Source organism: Ochlerotatus camptorhynchus, unplaced genomic scaffold (assembly GCF_037179485.1).
Source record: "Ochlerotatus camptorhynchus isolate MF236.1 unplaced genomic scaffold, CSIRO-AGI_Acam_v1.1 ptg000070l, whole genome shotgun sequence".
Classification (NCBI taxonomy): domain Eukaryota; kingdom Metazoa; phylum Arthropoda; class Insecta; order Diptera; family Culicidae; genus Ochlerotatus; species Ochlerotatus camptorhynchus.
Window position 1 is genome coordinate 1189055 of NW_027040560.1, and position 22678 is coordinate 1211732.

At 41.9% G+C, this 22678-nt stretch overlaps 3 protein-coding genes and 2 long non-coding RNA genes across 9 annotated transcripts in view; 2 read left to right on the forward strand and 3 right to left on the reverse strand.

Moving 5' to 3' along the window:
- mRpL37 (mitochondrial ribosomal protein L37) overlaps window positions 1-10650 on the forward strand; it is a 29617-nt gene extending 18967 nt beyond the window's left edge. The window contains exon 4 of the mRNA XM_065217221.1: window positions 10636-10650. Coding sequence (XP_065073293.1) covers window position 10636 — 1 coding nt within the window. The 3' untranslated portion in view covers window positions 10637-10650. The remainder of the gene's footprint in view (window positions 1-10635) is intronic.
- The window catches only part of LOC135697438 (uncharacterized protein CG45076), a 36840-nt gene that overhangs the window by 4466 nt on the left and 9696 nt on the right, over window positions 1-22678 (reverse strand). Inside the window, exons 2-10 of one of the 5 annotated variants that reach the window (XM_065217116.1) lie at window positions 12540-12569; window positions 12004-12393; window positions 11086-11204; window positions 10867-11018; window positions 10355-10411; window positions 9742-9903; window positions 777-1174; window positions 595-710; window positions 457-504 (exon numbers count right to left, since the gene is read on the reverse strand). In XM_065217116.1, coding sequence (XP_065073188.1) covers window positions 457-504; window positions 595-710; window positions 777-1174; window positions 9742-9903; window positions 10355-10411; window positions 10867-11018; window positions 11086-11204; window positions 12004-12393; window positions 12540-12569 — 1472 coding nt within the window. The remainder of the gene's footprint in view (window positions 1-456; window positions 505-594; window positions 711-776; window positions 1175-9741; window positions 9904-10354; window positions 10412-10866; window positions 11019-11085; window positions 11205-12003; window positions 12394-12539; window positions 12570-22678) is intronic. The other 4 variants (XM_065217118.1, XM_065217121.1, XM_065217119.1 and 1 more) reach the window with 4 other exon arrangements.
- On the reverse strand, window positions 3157-4572 carry LOC135697506 (uncharacterized). Its single transcript, XR_010517426.1, has 2 exons — window positions 3721-4572; window positions 3157-3193 (listed from the first exon to the last, which is right to left on the reverse strand). It is a non-coding gene; the product is annotated as an uncharacterized LOC135697506 (long non-coding RNA).
- LOC135697507 (uncharacterized) lies at window positions 4733-5160 on the forward strand. Its single transcript, XR_010517427.1, has 2 exons — window positions 4733-5004; window positions 5088-5160. It is a non-coding gene; the product is annotated as an uncharacterized LOC135697507 (long non-coding RNA).
- fau lies at window positions 13093-14307 on the reverse strand. Its single transcript, XM_065217256.1, has 2 exons — window positions 14151-14307; window positions 13093-13843 (listed from the first exon to the last, which is right to left on the reverse strand). The coding sequence occupies exons 1-2, from the start codon at window positions 14151-14153 to the stop codon at window positions 13523-13525; spliced, it is 324 nt and encodes a 107-aa protein (XP_065073328.1). The 5' UTR covers window positions 14154-14307; the 3' UTR covers window positions 13093-13522.

Sequence of the window (22678 nt, forward strand, 5' to 3'; positions counted from 1 at the left end):
TATCAAATCACATCTACTCGATGAAATATGATTAATTGCAGTCAAAACGACAATCATAGAGTCATATGGCCATCGTTGAACTGGTTACGGAATATCCGAAACTGGCTCTATGGTTGTCGTTTTGAGTGCCGTTGGTCATATTTCAGCTAGTAGATGTGATTTGATATGTAGCTTGATTTGGTTTTCAAAGATATAAAATTTTACCATAAGGAAATGCCGTTTCCGTGCTAAAATTAAAAAAAAATTTAAAGCGCTATTTTGAAAAAAATAAAATCAAGATCCAAAATGGCCGAATTTTAGTAAAAATGTGAATCATTACCTACAACGAACAATAACGCAAAGTTTCATACAAATCGAAGAAGCTCGATTCGAAAATTCATTTGTTTTTCGTTGTTGTTCCTAGAAACGCTCAATAATCAATTTTGAATTTTGTTTTTGAAAAAATGCCAATCGTACCGTTTTGCTTCTTCTTCGGCCTTTCTCTTACGTTCTTCTTCTTCCAATCTGTGGGTGAATTTTGATTTTTTGTTTTGTTTCCAAAAGAAAGCCAATTGAGACTGATTTGTATCCCCAGAAAATAAATATCAAACCTACCGTTTTCGCTCTTCTTCTTCCTTACGCTTGAGTTCTTCCTCCTCCTCCTTGCGTTTTCGTTCCTCCTCTTCTAGCTTCTTCTTCTTCTCGGAAGCCTTCTTCTTCTTCTCGTCAGCCTAAACCGAAAGAAGCGCAATCAAAATCACACGCACGCCGTCGGACGATTGTCGTCGCTCACTAACCTTTTTGGCTTCCTCGGCAAGCTTTGCAGCTTCCTCGGCCAGCCTGGCTTCCTCGGCCAACCTGGCTTCCTCGGCTAGCCGGGCTTCTTCCGCTAGGCGTTCGTCTTCCTTGCGCTTCCGCTCGGCTTCTTCGGCGGCAATGCGGGCTTCCTCCGCCTGGCGAGCCTTCTCCTCCAGCCGCTTGCTCTCGCGCTCGATCGATTCCTCCTCCTTCTTCTTGGCTTCCTCCAGCTGCTTACGACGTTCGTTCTCCAGATTGACCGGTTCGTAGCGGATCTTGTTCAGCTCCGTTACCCGATCGATCTTGTCCTGTTTGTCCTGGAGCTTCGAATCGGTGGGATCGTCGTACAGCGCGGGATTGTTGAACTTGCGCGTTGGTCGTGCTGGATTTAATCTCACTGAATGGTGGACATGGTGATTCAACAAGGTGATCAAGAGTACGGGAGTGAGAGAGAGTGCGAAAACGAAGAGAGAATAATGCGGTTAGGCGGATGGGCTGATGGAGTGGTCGGTATGAATGGCGGCGAGATTCATGGCGAGATGTCGATGCATGTGCGATAGAGGAAGTTTGAGACCGTATAGAGGAGTTGCGATTAGGATTACATTAATGTGCGATGGTGGTAGTGAGAAAAAACATAGAAAGAAAGAGAGAGAGAAAGAGGCAGAACAAGGATCGATTGTTTTGCGTGATTGGAGCGCGAGACAGGACAGATTAGTAGGCGTGGTGTCATCCTCTCATATGAAGGAAATGGCCCAAAGGAGCATCGATTGTCCCGGTTTCGGTCGTTTAATAATTCTGTCAAACACGTGTGCACGCGAACGCACGCAGCCAATTCGTACAACCAGTCCCGTTGTATCGCCATTGACGCATTCCGTAGTGTGGAACATTAGTTGGAACAATCAAATAAAATCGCAAAATAAAAAACAAACTGTCGTTTGAGTGAAATGCATGAATGATGCTTCGATGACACTGGGTGTGAATGCGGTCGTAGGGTAAATGTGCCAATGTTAGACAAGCGAGAAGTTGACAATAAGGAAGTTTACTTACTTTTAATAGTGGTTAAACAAGTAGTGGTGGTTTGTGGAGTCGCATTCATCGGTCGTTTTGAGGGGTTAACTCAGGCGAATTGGAGATTTGTTTTGATTGCAGATTTATTTGAAGTTGGTTTGTTTGTTTTTTTTTAATTAAGTGAAGAAAGTTTTAAAAATCATTCATTTTAAAAATGTACACAGAATGGCATTTTGCAGTACCTCGCGGCTTGCTTTGCTTTTTTTTTGTTTGCTTTGTACACCTACAGCTAGATAATAATAATAATAAATAGAAGAAAAGTACCAAGAGGGAACTCGCGCATGCTACAAATGACAGATTCTCTACACACAACGGGAATTCAGGAGGTATTGGTTACTGAAGAGAGAAATGTAGAATTAAAAGAGCTTCTACGTTGGTTTTTATTGTTGATCATTTTCTTTTCGGAAGTTCGCTTAGCATATTTACATAGGTTTCCGTGTTTTACGTCATCGTTCAGGTTGTTGTAAATATAATGTTTCGATTCATTTTGCTTAGGACATAATTGTTTATCAGTGTATCACTATATGAAAACATAGAAGGTTATGTTTTAATCTCTTCCGGGTTTTCCTCTGTAAATAAACTTGTTTTTCTGTTGTAAATATTGCATCTCTATGAATCAAAATAGAAACTCTGTTCAAAGTCGTCGACTGTGTCTGTCTGTACGTTGAGCTAAACTTATCATTAAAATGTCAATCTAAGAGTATACGCTTCGAACCAACAGAACCAACAAAACGGAAATTGTCAACATGGCACAATTTTGAAATGTGTTTTAATTTTCGATTTTGAGCATTGCTTTGTTTGTTGTTTTTTCACCTCGGTGTGAAGAAAAATGCATACTTGGATTAGACTTTTTTTGTTTTTGTTCCGAGAAAGGACGTAAGTGAGGCTTCATTAGGGCAAAATCATAATCAAACCAAAATGTACTGATTAGGAAAGAAATGGAATTTAGTAGCGATTGCTTCGATGCTTTTTTTTTTAGAATTTCGCTCTGATAGTAGTGTAGGAAAAAAATTACAAAGAAGCAGTACTTTTTGAATTTTTTAACAGCAACCAATAAATGAAGAAACAAAACATAACCAAAAATAATGTGAACTTGGCGCAGCATGTGCACAGGCAAATTATACTGAACTGGTTTTTTTGTTGAATCGAAAAGTTATATTCCAATCTTGTTATTCCTGGATTTTTTTCAGTTTAATTGAAATCATATGAAAAAAAAATTAAACGTAGCTTGGCGGCGATAAGGGCTTTTGTTTTGAACTTTAAGCGTCCAAGTTAATGTCGCTGCTATAGATGCCCTTTTTGTCCCCGAGATTCGATTTGCGAACATTAGTTTCAGTTTCAGTGTGAACTGCAATTAGAACAACACAGAAAGGTATTAGCGGGAAAACAGAGAAAAGATAGAAAGAACAGAAGACAGATAGAGTCACAGTGAAGAGACAGACAGAAAGAGAGAAAATTAGAAAAATTCCATCATTAGAACGGTTTCATTTCAGTGGATTCGATTCGATTTGTTGTTTGCCTGCTCCGACAATTCGGAGCACTTGATGTGGGATGTGCGGTGTTTGGTTGGGTGAAGATTCTGTGCAAGTATGACGTGAGTGTGGACTGTGACGGATGTGCTATTTTCGACGGGCGTGACTTTTTTTTTCGACATTGGCAAACAAACGGACAAATGGATCATTTTCTCACCCTCCCACACGTTCGTTTGCGCTATTTCGAGACTTTTCATGAGACAGGTGGAAAAACGATCGATACAGTCAGCGACACAACAGTTGCGGGGACTAAGTACGCAGCCAAAATAAGAGATGTCAAACGAATTGAAATTAGCAAAAATGGAGTCGAACGAAGTTAGCCATGGAACATTGAGAGATTTACCAGCAAAATCCATTTTGCCAAGAAGTTTCCGAAGTTAGGGTTTGTAGCTATTGTAATTCTGCCAGACAAATTTGCCGTCGTGCATGCTCCTGCGGTTGGGGTTGCACATATTGTGGTAGGTTCGGGTGTGCTTGGGGTACAGGCTCTGGCGGTAGAGGTTATTTTTTATTTTTACTGAGGGGAGATAGTCAAAAGCAGAAAAGAAAGATGGAAATTGTATTATAATTGTCGGCAAAATTGATGAAAATCACACAGAAAATTTCGAAGAAGTAAGGAACCAACCACCCAACTATTGCCTTTTTCGATCGAACTGGATTCCGCATACAAATCCGTTTTGATCGAAAACGGGAATAGGGGTGAACTGGGGACTGGGTTCGATGTAAGTAACGAGAAGGGACGCAGCCAATTGTGGTCGAGATGATTGCAAAATGGTGTATATTGTTTAGTCTTTCGTGGTGGGGCGCGGAGGTTAATTCGCCGACCGGGAAATCACCGAACTACCGAGAGGCTACGTCCTGATGTAAAAATCAGAATACGCTCTAGAATAAAAAAAACTCCAATTAGGGTATCCGGAGGCATAACAACTCAGGACTGTTTTTTTTTTTTAATTTTGAGGAGCGTAACGACGGGCTAGTTAAAATAAATTCCTAAAGGAAGCTCCTGTAAGAAGCTGGAGTCCACCCACCGCTATTTCTCAACTTTCATCCAACCAATTCAGCTGATTTTCTGTAGGTGACTAGTACATGGATAGTGACTCTAATCACATACAAAATATCGGCTCAATCGATTAAAAGACGCTCGTCTAACTAAAACGCACCCGGATACAGGGCATCGACTAAAATTAAACATTATAGATCAGTGCACGAAGATTTGCCGCACTCTTCCCTCTCCCGTAAATTTTGACAGTTTTGGGTGGTTTGTTTTGGCTCCCATTCGTTGCCATCTCTTTTACTCACAGACAAAATAATAGGACGCAAAAAGTGAGGTTAGGGACCGTGCACTGATCTATAGAGCACTAAATTTAAAACATAAAATAAAAACAAACAGCACGCAGCCAGTCGGCGAGATTCTTGGGCGGGGAGCTGCCAATTTCCCGCATAAACTGAGTAAACTCGCCGTCCAAGATTCCTGGACGCCGAATTTACTCCTTTTATAAGGGGCATCTCATCGAATGGCTGCGTCCCGATGTAAATATCGGAATACGTTCAAATTAGATTAACAGTGTATCCGGGGGCATAGCTACTGAGGTTTATTATCCTACCCGATTTGTTTTATTAGAGATACGTGGTGACGGGTAAAATGCTTCAAAAGGCTAGTCAATCATCAACCATTTACGTAAGTTATTTCGCCTTTTTGACTTTATACAGCTGAAAATCAGCTACACCAGTGTTTGTAAGTTCTGATAGGATCCGTATATGACTGAAAGGGCCACTTTTTTGGTTAATTGCGAGTACACATAACGATTCTTTGACGGGCAACCGATGTCGAACAGCTGCAATTCAACCCCGCAACATGTTTGAGTCCGATTCGGAATGGAAAACAAAAACAGAATCTGCTCAAAAATTGTTGACGTTTCCAAACCTGACGGTGCAGTGCAGTTTTACGAACTTCACGAAAGTTTTACAAACTTCTGGGTAGTCATATAAACTTCAGGAAAGTCCTACGAACTTCAGGGAATTTCTATGAATTGAGCTCAGGAAAGCTCGCGAACTTCAGCGAGCTGTACTGTGAATTTCATCGTTGTTTTGTGAGCTTCATGTGATTTCAAGAACTGTTTCGGAGTTCCCAGAACTTATCTAGAAGTTTCAGATCATCTTCGGATTCCGACAACTAATTTACAGACTTTTCCGTAGATTCGATTACATTGAAGTTGGCAGAGTTTCTTTAGAGAAAAAGTTTTGAGATCCTCGGAGAAGTTCTGGAAACTTTGGACATCATCTGTAAAGTTCAGAAAAGTTCATCGATATTCTGGGAATTTCCGCTGAAGTTCTGAGAACTTCCACTGATGTTCTGGGAAATTCCGCTGAAGATCTGGGAACTTCCGCTGCAGTTCTGGTAACTTTTGCTGAAGTTCTGGGAACTTTCGATGAAGTTCTGGAAACTTCCGTTGAAATTTTGAAAGCTTTCGCTGAAGTTCTGGGAACTTCCGGTGAGTTCTGAGAACCTTCAGCGCAGGTCTGGGAGCTTCTGCTGAAGTTCTGGGAACTTCCATTGACGTTGTGGGAACATCCGTTGAAGTTCTGAAAATTCCCGCTGATGTTCTGGAACATTCCACTGAAGTTCTGAAAATTTCCGCTGAAGTTCTGGGAACACAATTCCCGCTGATGTTCTGGAATATTCCACTGGAGTTCTGAAAATTTTCGCTGATGTTCTGGGAACTTTCGACGACGTTCTGGGATCTTCCATTGACGTTCTGGGATCTGCCAGTGTCGTTCTGGGATCTTCCAGTGACGTTCTGGGATCTTCCAGTGACGTTCTGGGATCTTCCAGTGACGTTCTGGGAACTTCCGCTGAAGTTCTGAATACTTCTGCTGAAGTTATGAATACTTCCGTTGATGTTCTGAAAACCTCCGCTGAAGTTCTGAAAACTTCCACTGATATTCTGGGAACATCCACTGAAGTTCTGAAAACTCCCACTGAAGTTCTGAAAACTTCCGCTGAAGTTCCGGAAACTTTCGCTGAAGTTCCGGAAACTTCCGTTGAAGTTCCGGAAACTTCCGCTGAAGCTCCGAAAACTTCCTCTGGAGTTCTGAAAACTTGTACTGAAATTCTGAAAACTTCCGCTGAAGTACTGAAAACTTCCGCTGAAGTTCTGAAAACTTCCACTGAAGTTCTGATAAGTTCCGCAGAAGTGCTGAAAATTTCCGCTGAAATTATGAAAACTTCCGCTGAAGTGCTGTAAACTTCCGCTAAAGTTCTGAAAATTTCCGCTGAAGTTCAGAAAACCTCCACCGAAGTTCTGAAAACTTCAGCTGTAGTTCTATAAACTTCCGCTGAAGTTCTGAAAACTTCCGCTAAAGTTCTGATAACTTCCGCAGAAGTGCTGAAAACTTCCGCTGAAGTTCTAAAAAGTTGCACTGAAATTATGAAAACTTCTGCTGAAGTGCTGAAAACTTCCGTTGAAGTTCTGAAAACTTCAGCTGACATTCTGAAAACTTCCGCTGAAATTCAAAAAACTTCACTTAAAGTTCTGAAAACTTCCTCGAAGTTCTGAAAACTTCCACTTAAGATTGTAAACTTCCACTGAAGTTCTGAAAACTTCCGCTGAAGTTCTAAAAAGTTGCACTGAAATTCTGAAAACTTCCGCTGAAGTACTGAAAACTTCCGCTGAAGTTCTGAAAACTTCCACTGAAGTTCTGATAAGTTCCGCAGAAGTGCTGAAAATTTCCGCTGAAATTATGAAAACTTCCGCTGAAGTGCTGTAAACTTCCGCTAAAGTTCTGAAAATTTCCGCTGAAGTTCAGAAAACCTCCACCGAAGTTCTGAAAACTTCAGCTGTAGTTCTATAAACTTCCGCTGAAGTTCTGAAAACTTCCGCTAAAGTTCTGATAACTTCCGCAGAAGTGCTGAAAACTTCCGTTGAAGTTCTGAAAACTTCAGCTGACATTCTGAAAACTTCCGCTGAAATTCAAAAAACTTCACTTAAAGTTCTGAAAACTTCCTCGAAGTTCTGAAAACTTCCACTTAAGATTGTAAACTTCCACTGAAGTTCTGAAAACTTCCGCTGAAGTTCTGATAACTTCTGCTGAAGTACTGAAAACTTCCGCTGGAATTCTAAAAACTTACGCTGAAATTCTGAAAACTTCCGCTGAAAATCTAACAACTTCCACTAAAGATTGTAAACATCCGCTGAAGTTCTGAAAACATCCGATGAAGTTCTGAAAACTTTCTTGATGTTAAGGCGATACTGTCTCGCACCAAGGAATGCAGTACAGTTCAGCGTCAAAGAATCGCGTACTAGCCCTTAGAAGAGCCTTTCGAGTGCTTTACATTTTTCGTCTGCAAACATGAGTAGCTACGCCCCCGGAAAAGAAAAAAAAAAAACTTCAGTACGCAGCCATTCGGTGAGTTACCCTTTTCCCACTATTGTGTTTTAGTTACAGTGTGCCGGTGGTGATGACGCATAAGTTTATCTGTGTCCGAGTGTTTTTTTTTTTGGTCTGTGATTTACTTGTGTTTGCTGTTGTTCCACGTCTCGTAGAGCATCAGCGAGAGCTTTGCGCTTCTTATGAGCCTTGAGAGAAGAAGTTTCCTTCGGTAGCCTGCTATAACTGTCAGGAGAAACAACGGGAAGAGTGTCAGTATAGGCGGTCGTGTATATGTTGAATGTATGTCGGAAAACTAGTAACAAAAGTGGCTGCGTTAGTGCGGTGCCGTATTTGTTGTAGCTTTCGGTGGGTGCGTCATTACTTGTAGTCTTCTAAAGCTTCTTTGGCATCCCTAATCATTGCTCTTTGCATTCTTCTTTGTCGTTTCCGTTGGATTCCGGCGTAGACTGTGCAGCACAGAGACAGTGTGACAGACAGGGAATAGAAGTCGAAGTATAGAACAGGAAAAGAATTTGGCGATCAGGGTTTGTCGAAAGGCAGACTCACGTCGAAAGGGGGTCGAAATGTTCGTGTAAATGTTTGAGAGTGTAGCTGATTGCAAATGATTTTCAATTTTGAACTTCTAGTAGCATTTTTGTTTGTTTAAACTTCTGGACACGAATCCAATTAGACAAGCAGATAATGGCTAGAACGTTGTTAGTCACATTGTACCTTAACGTTTAGTTTCGTTGTTGAAAAGAGATGTTGTTTACCATGTTTCTCTTATGTGTCTGAAATAGTTTTCTCTCTTTCTACTAGCTACGGGATGTGTCGTTCTTAGATTCTCCCAATTTACTCGTGAACGAACTGCCTAAATTCATCCGGTACTTTGTAAGCGTGCTTAAGATAGTACTTTTCGAGATACTTTTTAATTTTAGTTTCGACTGACGAAAAAGGAAAAATATACAATTTCGATTAGATTCGTTTCGATTGTTCGTTCTTATTTTTATTTTGGCAAGAAAATGATCAATGCTCTACTGCTAGGTGTGTGACGGTCGAGGATGGAAGAGATGTCGGTGCTTGTTTCCTGTTAACAGGGGTCAGACACAGATTTTGTGTGTACATTTTTTGTTGTTGTTCGATGTTGAGTGATTCTACATCCAACCGCTATGCTATCTACACGCGATAAGTAAAAAACGATGCAACAGGGTAGGCGAAGAATTTTACTAGGACTGTAGGTGGTGTATAGTAGTAAGAATGACGATCTGAGAATGTGAATGAAAAGAACGGTATAAAAAGGGGGGTAAAACTTTTGTACATTATCGATCAGCGATCCAAGCAGGTTGGTTACGCACGCAGCCATTTCGGACTGTCAACCAAGGTGGGAGCGAGGGAGGCGTCAAACCAAAAAAAAAACAAGGGGATCAAGGAACAAACTCGTGTAGCGTTGAAATGGAAAATATAGAGAGGGAAATGACAGGTGGAAAATATATAATCACATATGGCGTCGCGGTGGAGGTGGATTAAGAGCACTGACTGGCGTGGAATGATGCGGTCATGCGGAGAAAAGTGACAGCCGCGAAGCAGCAGTGCGACAACACCAATACATGTATACCACTAGAAGTCACTTGAAAATCATCGGTTTCCTTGGTTGTGTTATGCTTGATAGTGTGTGTGTGTGTGTGTGTGCGTGTGATGGTAGTGTGGTTAGAGGACGCAGCCAATCGGGCAGAGGCTACTAGGCTTGAGGTGAGCGAGTGTGAATTGCCATGTTTCTGTGCACGGATAGTGATTGACATTTTGATGGTGTTTCGTGTGTTTTCAATTCTAAGATCGTTTGTAAAAACGAGTGATCAATCTTGACATTCTTCCGCCAGTTGCGGTTCTTGTGGTTGTGGTTGTGAATGCGGTTGTATTGGTTCTGTCTGCTGTTGATGGGTGGCTTTCTGTTTTTCCAGTTTTTTCAATCTACGTTGGTTCCGTTCTTGCTTACCTTCGTCGACGTCATCCTTGGCCTGGGTACGGTTCGACTTGTAATGCGACATGACATTGACATCCCTGCCCACCCGGGCAGTGTCATAGTTATAGATTCGCGGCTTAGTCTTCGGGTACGCCTGGGATCCTATAATGCGCGTACTGGCCAAGTGATTTTTGCCTTGTGTTTTTTTTTTGGAGCGAAGAGAAATCCGAATAATTTTGTTTTAAAAATAAATTACACCCTTCAATGTTGCACAAAATAAAATAAAAATCTAGTTGCTTTTAGTTTTTGCTTGGTTAATCACAATTTGGTAGAGGAAAAAAATCATGGCTTGAATAGAACAAAAATGAAAATATAGAAGGAGCTGCTGTTCATTAGCCTACATACGAATTAGCTCTCTTGGCGGAGATTCCATTTTATAACCACAGATGGAGCAACGGTACCTTTTTGACAGATAGATTTCCAAATTTGCGGGGCGGTGGAGACGTAAACAAACATTCGATGCACTGTTTTTTTTATTCAAATCAAGCAGCCATTGACTTGATTTTCTTCGTTTTGGGTTGATGAATCCGACGACATTCAGATGGGATCGAAAACCAGTTTTACAAAACAAAATGTCAATACTAACCATCTTCATCAACGTAGTACGTATAGCGCCAGAGGATATCATCCAACAGGACGTATTCTGTGTTTGATTGGCGATATGTGGAGGGCAGTCCCGCGGAGCAATGTGCAAAGGCGAAAGCCGGTGAAGATTTGATGCGGAATTAAAGGTTACAGTTTCAATGTGTGGAGATGTGTTGCAACACCAGAAGCGCGTAAAACATGGTGGGAGTAAAAAGAAACAAAAACTGTCAAACGGACGCTTTCTGCACAAATGAGACAATAGGAACTCGCGCGCATCAGTAGGCGGGGTGATTGGTGAACCATACTGTTTTCTTGAATCTGGGCTCAAAGAAGCATGAATGGCAGCGTGATGCTTGAAAAAGGAAGAAAGTCTACTCTAATTCATAGCTAAAACAAACTACTGAAACTCGGTAGCAGGAATATAAAGAATATAGCGATAGAAAGGATTTTTTTTGTTTCGATTTGCTAAATCGTTGCAGGTGTGATCAAAGCGCACTGCTGGATGACACTTACCGACGTAACGGGAAGCAGGCGAGTGGTATCTGGAAATGGCTTCAATGTTCTTGGCAACACTACGCAGTGGGTCGGTGATGGTATTCTTGACGTACGTCTCGCTGTTGAGTCTGTTGTGGCTGCTGAACGGATCGTAGACCCATCTTTTCGGGCTTTAAATAGGTCAATAAGGTAGGTTAGTAATTGGGGAAACATGGCAGCGGAATTGTGTTGTTGTACTTTGGTTCGGCAGCTGCGGCAGGGGCCGAGGGTCCCATCAGGCGTGGCACTGGGTCGTTCAACTGGCGCAGCAGCAGAGCACTCGAATTGCGGATTTCACGTTTCTCGTCCTCGAATTCCTGTGCAATCAGGGGCCATTTATAGTTTCGGTTAGTTTACATTCGCATCAACCATTGCGTCCGATACTGATCGTCAACGAAACGAAGTTCTAGCTGTGGCTGCGTACTTTCATGGCAGTATCCCCAGTAGGCGTTCGGTTCGTTGACGGAAACGTAGAAGTGTTTAACAAGGAACTGTGATTAGCGGCGCAATAATTTTGTTTGGTGGTTTCCTAAAAAACCCTTTGGCGGTTGTTAGGAAACACCGTTCTTTACTATTCGGATCGCAAACAGTGTGTTAGTGGCACTTATGTTTTGTTTGTTTCAGTGGCAGTATGAGAGAGAGAGAGAGAGAGTGAGAGTGAGGTGACAGATGACCTTCGAAAGTGGAAAAATAGAAACACCTTTCCGCGTTTCAATCATCAACCGTGTGTGGCAAACCGAGCAGATGATTGATGACAAAGTGTGTAAGGTGAATGAACGCAAAAGTGGGTCAAGGTCATCGCACAAAAGGTGCGGCTCTGCCGTATTACACAAGGTGGTTAGCATTCAAGGTGTTATAATGGTGTCGTATTTGCCAGTGGGTTGCTTTGTTTCAAATTTTCGCCTGTCATTGAAGATCTGTGTAAGAGGTGAGAGTGGTTGAAGATGTGATGATAGAACAGAGGCGCAGCGCACATAGGCTTCAGCAGGGTTTCGATTGGCTCTTGGTTAGAATCAGCAGTGTTGCCCTCCGGACAGAATTTATAGAGGCAGGAGGAAGAGATAGGGCTCTACGTATCGTCTATCAACTTTGCTGTGTCTTAACATCGATTCTTACCAAGTAGGATGGCGAGTTGTAATACTGCTCGAGGGCGCTACTTACGGGACTGGAACGGTATTTACGTTCGATACGATCGAATTCTTTGTTGATGATCGACGGGCGCAAGTAAGACGAACGGATGGTGACCACGCGTGCCGGTGAGGAGATGACGCGAACTGGCGATCGGACGGCTCGGACCACGGTTCGGACCGGTGAGCTGATGACCCGAATCGGTGACCCGAAGACACGGACCGGCGATCTGATCACGCGTACGGGTGAACCGTACATCCGCACCGGCGAATACCTTGACGGTGAAGTGGCGTATCCAGTGATTGGAACAATGCGCTTATGGGCGACGTATGGCATTGGGGTGCGATAGGTGGTGGTGGTAGTGGTGAATGTATCGAGCTGAGAGTTTATCGTGTGATCGTGTGATATTCGTGGTGATCATTCACAAGGGGTCAAAAAACATAGAGACGTTAATAACACATACAGACATGGGATTGCCTGACGGCGGCGACAGCCATCACCATCGGACAACTAATCATACTCACTCTTGGCACTCCAGAATATCGCAGAGGAGTCTGTGACGGAAAAAAGAACAATGGTAGAACGGAAGCGTTAACAACGAATCACTGTTTACTGCTGCTATCACTAGGACACGAGGAGACACATATTCTTTCAGAAAACACGGAAAAAACATTTGGACGAGAACACACTCACACACATAAGTAGAACACAGGAGAACAGAGTTTACAGAGAGAGAGAGACAGATATGAAAATCATTAGTACAGTGGAATGTCAGATGTGTTGCTGTTTGTTTGTAGTTGCTTGTTTACAAAAAAAAACGAAAATAAAGTATCAATATAGGATATAGCAATCAAATGTGGAGGAGGTGATTTAGTGTAAGTGTGTAAGCAAGTGCAATTATCAAGCGTAAGTCCCGGTTGGTTTTGCTGTGCTGCCGAATATCGTAGCCTACTTTGATGGCTTTCGATGAACTGTCAGAGCAAAAACAAAATAAACATCGCATTCCACTGCACCTCTGATCGCAGCACAATTATTGATCCTTCGGAATGGATACTCAACATAAAGTAAACAAAACAGTTGTTTGTAGAGTTTTGAACTCATTTGTTCGTTTTATTTGCAAAATTCCAAAGTAAAAAGATTACACAAAAAAGCTTTTCCATCATTGTTTATACATTTGAGAGAGTAAAAATGTTTGTTTGTTCGTTTGAGTTTCTTATTTTTATGTAAATTTGTTTCACCTCCCTTGGGGGGATAGGTTTCGTTCCAATTTCTCATTGGTTTTGTGTTGGTGTTTGTTTGCCTGTGTATGTGTGTGTGTGTATTTGGGGATCATATATTTGTTCATTATAATAAATAGTAATTAGTCACAAAAATACAAATGTGTTTCGAATTGACATTTTTTTGGTTTGTTTTTTTGTTTGCACGGTAGATAAAAAAGTGTTAGGACAATCTGCCAATTTGGCTGCGTTCGTGAGTGGTGCCACTTTTGCTTGTGTGCCGAAACGGCTTAGACACGGTAGGAGTAGTGTCTGTAGGAGGTTCCATATGGCAGCCGGCCGGAAGTGGTCGAGCTGTAGCTGTAACCGCCCGGTCCACTGCCGGTGGTGCTGGTGCGCTCGGTATTGTACGAGTAGCCACCCGGGCCGCCACGGCTGTTGCGTTCCGCAGTCGAAGAATACGTCGAGGATGACGTCGACGGACGCGACGAGTACGGATCGGAGGCAGCGCTGGATGTCTCCGAGCGAACGGTCTTCGAGTATGAGTACGATGACTCGTCGCGACGGGGCGCTCCAACGTCAGAGGTGGTGTAAGTGGAATAACGAGGGGTCTGTGAATGGGTGTGAATAACAACATACAGCATACAGAGAAAACAGATTGTAAAAGGGTGGTACTCTACGGTTTGAAGCTTACTAGGTACAAGGGATCTCGCGTAACTATTTTTCGCAAAACTAAGCACAAGAAATTGAAACATGTTTGTACTCTACAAAATTTACATAAAAATAATACTGATCTTCAGAATGGCTGCGTACTCGTATGAAACCACAATTTCATCCCTGAAAAGGCGTTACATATTGAAGTACGCAGCCAAATACAGTTTGGTTCTTTAAAAAAAATGTCACAGAATTCATAATTACCATTAGTTTATCTCGCAGCTGTTTAGTAGCCGTCTTTGAGTGTTAGTCATTTCCATTGCTGTAATTGTATGTGTATTATCGTTGTCGTTAGTATACTACTTATGGTTAGTCGTTTCGTTAGTCAGAGTCGGAAGAGGTAGGAGGGGCAGGGTTGATTCCTAGTAAAATTCCCGGTTCAGGGCTTCCGCTTCCGTCTAGTGCTTATAGCTCCTAGCGTAACCGGGCTCGAAGAAGATTACATGACGTCGATGTTGCTTGACGGGAGCTTCATTGTGCAGTCGACGGAGAACCGTGTCGACGTTGTCGAGGTCGGACGTGTGGCCAGTGGATCGGGCGTGCTCCTTGCGGATGGATTCGTTCAGAATGCGCGACCGGTTGCGATCCCGTGGCGACATGTAGTCATCGATGGGTCGAGCCAGGATTCTCGGATCAGGTTCGATTCCTTCGCGATTGATTGCCTCCAGAATGGAGACGCGTTCCTGCTTGCGGGGACGATGTTTACCGTAGGCAGTAATCGGATCCGGAATCAAGCTCGGTCGCGGCACGAACGGAACCTTCTCCCAATCGACGCCACGTCTCTGCAAGAGAATATGGAGTTTTGGTTGGTGGTGGTTGCGTTCCTGATTGTGTCAAGGGTTGCTTTGTTTTTATTTGCGTGCTGAAGTCTGACGCAAGCGGGCGGGAGGTCTAACGGTTCGCATGGAGAGGGTTAGTTATAGCCGGGAAGCAAGTTGTTAACATGACTCATCGCGGTCGCTTTTCCAAAAATCAAAAATTACGACTTGGATTCTGCACTCCCACGAATGTAAACCACCGAACCAAGTATCGTTTTTCGATTCCCCTGTATACAGAAAGCGTGTGCAAAGTCGCTGGATTGATGAAACGGACGAAAATAAGTTCTCAGCAGTCGTGGTTGGTTGAAAAGTCAGTTTTGCCGTCATCGATCGTCCTGCGATGCTATCCGATTCGATTTCGGATTGTATCACCTAGTCAAAGCGAAGCGCGAAACATTCCGAGAAAAATGGCCACTTTGCTCGGTCGGTCGCTCGATGAATGGACTATTTTTTGTGTGAGGTCTGCGGTTTCTGATCTGTGTGCTAAAATTAGATTCTTCTGGTGCAATTTTTGTGGGAGGAAAATTTGCGTCTTTACTCCCACGGAATGGAAAGCTACACCACCGTTGACATCATTAGGTCTAGTTTTGTGTCCGTTGTTGGAAGCGGAGGCGTGAATTATTTGTGGAAAAAAAATGTTCAAAATTTCTACTAAAGGCTGTTCCGATTAGTATTTGGCCGTTTCTTTTTAACTGCTGTAGCGTCTCTAGTTGTCGCAGCAAGAAACTGTTGACAGCGTTTTAATCTGAAAGGATTGTTTATTGGGTGATGAAAATTTCATCTGGATTTATACACACTTTTAAAAGTTCTCGAAGATGGAACGGTGAGAGACGTTCCAAAATTCTGCACCCTCACGTTGAAAACCCAACGTGGTCAGGAGGAATGATCTCAAATTTCATAATCGACTGTAAATACCGTGATTAAACGTTACCGGGAAACACTAACGTTGGATCGCACAAAGCAAAACAAACGTAGAAGTGGAACATAAACCATGGTCCATTTAGTAATGGAACAAACTCATTGGCTTATTACAGCACCCCTAGTGGACGTTTTCTGAAGCTTGTGACGCCGCTCTTGTTTTGGAGTGAGCGTAGAAAAAATAATCGTGCACAAACACCTGGAAAATCCATCGTGGCCCACGTTCAAGCTAGCTAAAGTGTTGAATTTTCCTAGAAACACCGTATGGCGCGTGCTCAAATCGTACAGGGAAACCTGACGACGAATCGGAAGCCTCTAAGTAAACGCCGGAGTAGAACTGCCAACCGTCAGCTCCATGGAAAGGTCGTGAGATCCATCAGAAGCAACCCAGGAATATCCGATCGCGATTTGAGTAAAAAGTATGATGCCGCCCGTAGTACAGTGCAGCGAATTCATCACCGCGAAGGCTTACAGGCATACTGCGCCAGTAGGCAACCAAATCGATCGCTCAAGCAGACTACCGTAGCTAGAACCCGTGCTCGAAAGCTGTATGACAACCTGCTGACCAAGTCCGGTGGGTGTATACTTATTGATGATGCAAACTATGTAAAGGCCTACTTCGGACAGCTGCTATTTGGCACCAAAATTTTACAAAGTGAAGGCTCGAGGAGGTGTCCCTGGTAGATTCAAATTTGTTTTTGCGCATAAATTCACATTGATCTGGCTGGGAATTTTCTAGCTGCGGCCAGAGGAAAAAGGTTTTCGTCACTGAGAAAATGTTGAACTCGGAGGTTTACAAAACCGAATGTCTCCAGAAGTGAATTCTGCCCTTCATCCATTCACTTGATAGTCCGGTAACATTTTGGCCGGATCTTGCGAGTGGTCACTGCAGCCGGGAAGTACTGACTTATGCCCGAAAATCGTAAACGGACGATTTAAATGTACGGTGATCCGAACTGTCAAAACCATAGGATTTTTTGATCTAGATAAAAATAATTTGTCCAGAATAGATCAGGCACGAACCAGTTCATAACTTTGCATGCGGGTTCATGGCTTAGCTAAACATTTCCCGTGAACACGGAGCCAGATGTCAGTAGTGTGCTTCGGTCAGAAATTTTATTGTTTTTGCTATGGTCATTGATGTCGGTTTGTCGGTGGTACAATGACAACGGAGTCCAATTTGTTCCGAAAACCCTCAATCCACCGAATTGTCCCCAGCTCAGGCCCATTGCAAACTACTGGGCTATCATGAAGAGGAAACTGGAGGTAAAAGGAACAGTCACCAAAATGGCAGCTCAGATGAAAAATTGGTGTGATAAAATCGTTGTGCGCCGCTCGATGGGTCGTATTAAGGGCAGTCCAAAAAACCTGGGATCTCCGGACGTGATTTGGTGAAAAGGCTCATTTCTGTATGCGAGAAGGTTTTCAGTCGCACCACGCCAGCAAACATCCCAGCAGGACGCTGAAGCAAAACCTGGTTGCCAAAAACCGTGCAAGGAAGCTGTACGAGCAAGTATAACGGATGTATTTTGCCGGAAAATGAGGAAATTGACGAAAATTTTATTCAGGCTCCGAGTAGTACCAATAGACTGAGTGAATCCAATCTTTACTTTTCTCAAATTCGGGATTTTTTTCCCTCGAAAAACCTGGGAAAACATGAGGCAAATTTACTCATCGCTGAGTTCCTGCACTTTTGGCGATTATGAGTGAACTAAACTCAAATTTGAGTCGTTCTCATTCGCCGTGCACTTCGCTTCGATCTCTATACAGGTCTTAAGCGAAAAGTTGACGTGTATCTGGAAGATTTTTACTTCAACGGAGGTGTAAACTGATCGATTTCACTTCACGTAAACTGTGAACTGCGAAAATGTTCCACGTCAATTTTTCCATAACCTTTTTAGCCTGCGTAATTTCATGAATTTTCACTTGCTTCAAATTTCACTTCGCTTCCATCTGTATACAACTAGGCTTATGGTGAAATCCCATAAGCAAACGACAGTCTGTGCGTGAAACATGGCTAGAGGAGACGATTTTGCGACGATACCTTCAATGCCAATGGTGGTAAGATCCACCCGGTATTATACTTGGATGTCGATCAAGAATGTCCGGCTGCTTTGATGTCTACACCCAACAAACAATTTTAGCTGCAGCTTAGCTTATACAGGCAAAAATTAGCTGCATAAGGCAATCCAGCTTTCCACGCTCGGTAATGGCGTCCAGTATGGTATCAATAAATGTATCATTCACTGTGGTTTTGACATTAACTGGAGGTTCGCATTGTCATCCCTCTCTTTCCCACTCCCAGGAACAGAGGAAAATGGAACAACATACGCCCTCCAGTTAGTGTCAAAAACCACAGTGAAGGATATATTTATTCATACCTACAGGACGCCATTGCCGAGTGTGGAAAGCTGGATAAGGTTTCATAATACCGAAAAATAGCATTTTAGCTGTAATGAGCAATTGCAAGCCTGGTTGCGATGATGCGCGTTGGTGTCGGCCAAATGTTGTAAAGGATCGTGATCGGATTTACCGGGAAATACCGATTGGAGCTTATGACCATTAAGGACAGGTAAGTAGTTGGTCCATCAAGGTAAGATAAATTAATAAACATATAAAGTACCCGTTCGATTTTGGCAACACGTCCTCAGTATATTTAAACAGCTTGTGCTCTGCAGTTATATTATTAAATTCTGTTTAATAATTTTCTTAGATTTTCAGTAAAATTGTGGAGCTTTAAACGTCACCTGCAGGCCTGTTCTGCGAGTAGTATGGCTCTCTGTCGCTAGTAGGGTGACGGTGGTCGCCTCGTGTGAGGTGACTCTTCATTTGATTGCATGGAGAGTCACCCCACTAGTGCGTGACTTTTGTTGACTCATTGGTGGTGGAGATTCGCACGACTCGCGGAATAGGTCAGATGATAAGATTTGCATTTATTAAAGATTTTGAAAAGCTAGGAAGTCAAAATTGTGATGACAAAATCTAACGGGTAATGCCGATATAAATTTATATATATATATATTTATATATATAATGGATGGGATGGAGCTTACAGCCATTAGTGTCAGCAACTACAGTGAAATTAAAGAGACTGAATTGTGTAAAGAGGCGACATCTCATCTGTTTGCTCTTCTTCTTCTTCTTCTTCTTCTTCTTCTTCTTCTTCTTCTTCTTCTTCTTCTTCTTCTTCTTCTTCTTCTTCTTCTTCTTCTTCTTTCCTTTATTTAACGTCGGTCTCTGTTCCGCAATCTAGTGCCAATCACCGACGGACATCGATTGCCATCCATTGACGGCAATCGAATGTGCAGAAAGGCAGCTTCCACACCTGCGTAGGATATCGCACCCATTCACAACACACATGGGCCGGGACCAACGGCTTTACTTCCCTTCCGAAGGAAGACGTGACCAGAGATTTTTATGCCTCAGAAAAATCCCACCGACCTCGGCTGGGATTGAACCCAGACCCATTGGGGTGTTAGAAAGCAGTCACGCTTACCACAACAACACCGGCGCCGGCATCTGTTTGCTCGATTGGAATGACTTTTCCCACGACTTTTACGACAGTTCATCGATTGTTCCAATTTTGACGTGTCGTGGGTTCAGCTAGAGTGCCTGTTTTTAGAGTGACGACATCTCATCCATTTGACAGGACTTCCTATCGATTGGAATGACGTTTTCCGGAAGAGGTGACAATTGGCTTCTTACTCTTTTATTTCTATCTCTATCTCTATCTTTATCTATCTCTACCTCTATCTTACGCACATGAAATCGGCCAATTAGGAGCTGGTTCACGTTTGACAAAAAAGTGGTTCATTTTCGCCCCCGTATTGTCACCTGCTGACTGTCGTCACTCTTTTTTACAATTTCGACAAATTGACATTTCTCGATAACTTTTTCAAAGGGACGTATCAGCTTTTGTAAACAATGCATTTGATCGTCTATTTGGCGTAACTGGTAGCTCGCCCACGCATGCTAACACTGTCATCAGATAGGGGAAATTTCCCCCTACCTGCTAGCGGTGTTAGTAAGCATGTGCGAGCTACCAGTTACGCCAAATCGACGATCGAATGCATTGTTTACAAAATCCGATACGTCCCTTTGAAAAAGTTATCGAGGTTTGAACTTTTGTTTACGAATGCAGTTACGTCCTTTGGAAAAATCATCCTTTATATGCATTTTAAGAAACACGCAGGCCACAATTATCGAGCGTGGAAAGCTGGATAGAAGAAAATATGTTTACTGGCTGCGTTCTGAGTTTTTGAATGTCGGGAAAGCATTTCGACAGTGAGCATGCATAAGGGCCTATACGCGATGATCGATTCTCTTCGTCGATTTTCTCTTCTGTTAATAACTCACTAGATTTAACGTTTCTCGGTGCGTTTGCTGTTGCTTTTGATAGCCAATACAACCTTTTACTACTCTGCATTGAACAAATTCTAGAAAATTGTTTCGCTTAGCTGTAGCAATGCAAAGAGAAAATCTATGAAGAGAATCGATCATCGCGTATTCGCCCTTATGCATGCTCACTGTCGATTTTTCCGTCAATAATGTCAAGGATGAGTTTTCTATTAGACGTATCTGCATTTGTAAACAAAGAACCGAACATCGCAAACTAACACCATCATGAGGTAGGACAAACCTTCCCCAACATATGATGGTGGTGTTAGTTTGCATGGGCGAACTAAAGGCCCAAGCGCAATGCCAGCGGAAGCGAAACGGCAGCGGCAGCGGAAAAGCCGGATCTGAGTAAGCCTACTTGTCGGATTGAAAACTAGTTAGAACCAAATTGACTTCGGTTAGGCATCTTGATGTCATTTGTGACAACTGTCAAACTTTCCGTTTCCGTTCCGCTTCCGCCCATATTGCGTTTGGGCCTTAAGAGTTTTGACAAATTGACTATTGAGACTTTGTTTACTATGGAGAAACTAGGTTAGGTGTACCAGTTATGGCTATGCATTCATATTATGGTGCGGTCCTGTTATGGTTTATGGATTTCCCATAGGCCATAATTGGAAACCACCATAATATTAACGTTATCATACCGCCATTCCATAGAAAAACGATATAGTGGTTCTCAGAATTTCGTAAAAAATTAAAGTTTTGTTCCTTATCGCAAAATATTAGGCTTGTATTTTTTTTTTATTTTGTCATTAGGATGATCATTTCCATGTTAGGGTTGTCCAAAAAATCGATTTTTCAAAAATGACTTTCTTCATAACTTTTGAACCACTGGGCCAATTTCAAAGATAAAAATATCAAATGAAAGGTAATTAAAAATACTAAAAAAATATATAATGATTTTTGAAATCTGAGATTTAGTATTGAAAAAAAAACATTGATTGTATTTTTTATGGGTTGTGGGGTTAATTTAGGTTTTTTACACAACATATAAAAAAAATCAGCGATGTGTTTTTTTTTCGTTTTTGAGTTATTTTTTTTTTAAGTTGTCTAGTTTTGGGTTTTCAAGCCTATAACAGCAGAAGCAGAAACAGAAACGCATCGCTGTCTACAAACCATGAAAACCATACAAAACAAATACAATCAATGTTTTTCAATACAAAATCCTTACTCTTAATATTATTATGTTTTTCCGAAAAAGTATTTTTAATTGCCATTCATTTGATATTTCGATCTTTGAAATCGTGCCCGTGGTTTAAAAGTTATAAATTTAAAAAAAAACAGTGATTTTTGAAAAAAATGATTTTTTGGACCACCCTATCATAGACCCTAGTCACTCTAATGACTTACTACCAATTTTTACAAAATCCTGAGAAACGCTATAGCGTTTTGCTATGGAATGGCGGCATATCTGGTTCATCTACTCTTTATGAAAATTCATCTTTAAGGCTTCAATTGTTTTCACCAGAGTAGGCCATAATTCAGATTCATTAAATTTGACCAATGCAGTCAATTGGTTGGTCGTTTACAAAAGCATTTTGTATTTTGGAGGAAATCACTTGAAAATAAATAAATATTGCGAATCTTAATAAAATTGTCCATCCAAAATGTTCCCTACTGGGAAATGTAAGATTCTAATACAGATTTGCATGAAAAGTATTCAGAATTTTCAATGTTTCGTGACATGGATAGATTCTGTAATGTGACCACCGGCAGATCTTTAAAATAATTTTGTAATTTTTATGTTAGCTTATTTTTTGAACAACATTTGTTTCCCCAAATCTCGTGAAGGTTTGCATGAACTATCATAACATTTGTTGTATGAAATGTATGCAGAGGAATTTGTTTAGCATGTAGAAATCAACAGCAGCTATCAAAGTTCTACCGCAGTGCCGCGAGCTTCAACATGAGCAATGATAAAAAATAACTCAAGAAAAACATGTGAAAAGCACCTATGTGCCAAATTTAAATATTGACTTTAACCCTTGATTTCTAAAGGATTAAAACTCTTCCAATGGCGTGATGGCATTTTCATTAGCTAAATTATATTTTTGCGCATTCATACGCTCTCAATATCACGCGTGATATTGGAGCAAAATATCATGCTTGATATTGATTTTACAAGCTCCTTTGATACTGCGAGACTATTCACAACGTGTAAAGTTGAAGCTGAGAGTTGAATCGACGCTAAAATGAATCCGTTACACTTCGTTTTCTTAGAAAAGGAAGGTATAATAATGCTATCTCTATTTTTCTCTTCACCTGTGGCAGACACGAAGCGACTGCTGCCAGCCGTTATGGATGTTTCAGTTGCGTTCGGGTGTACAGCAAAAATCATGAAAATCAATCTCACCACAGTTTGGTGAGATTTGTAGCTGGTGAGTTTTGTTAGCTTCATATTCCGAACTGCGATATCACAGCTTGTAATATCAACCGCAGTTGTTTGCTTGTTGATTTTTGTCTACGAAAATCAAGCGTGATCTTGGGCATTAATGAAATTTGATTTTTTGATATTTTCCCAACACTGTTCCAAACAAACCAGCAGCAGCATCTGGTCTGAGAGGAAACTATCTCCACTCTTCATAACCACTGCGGAAC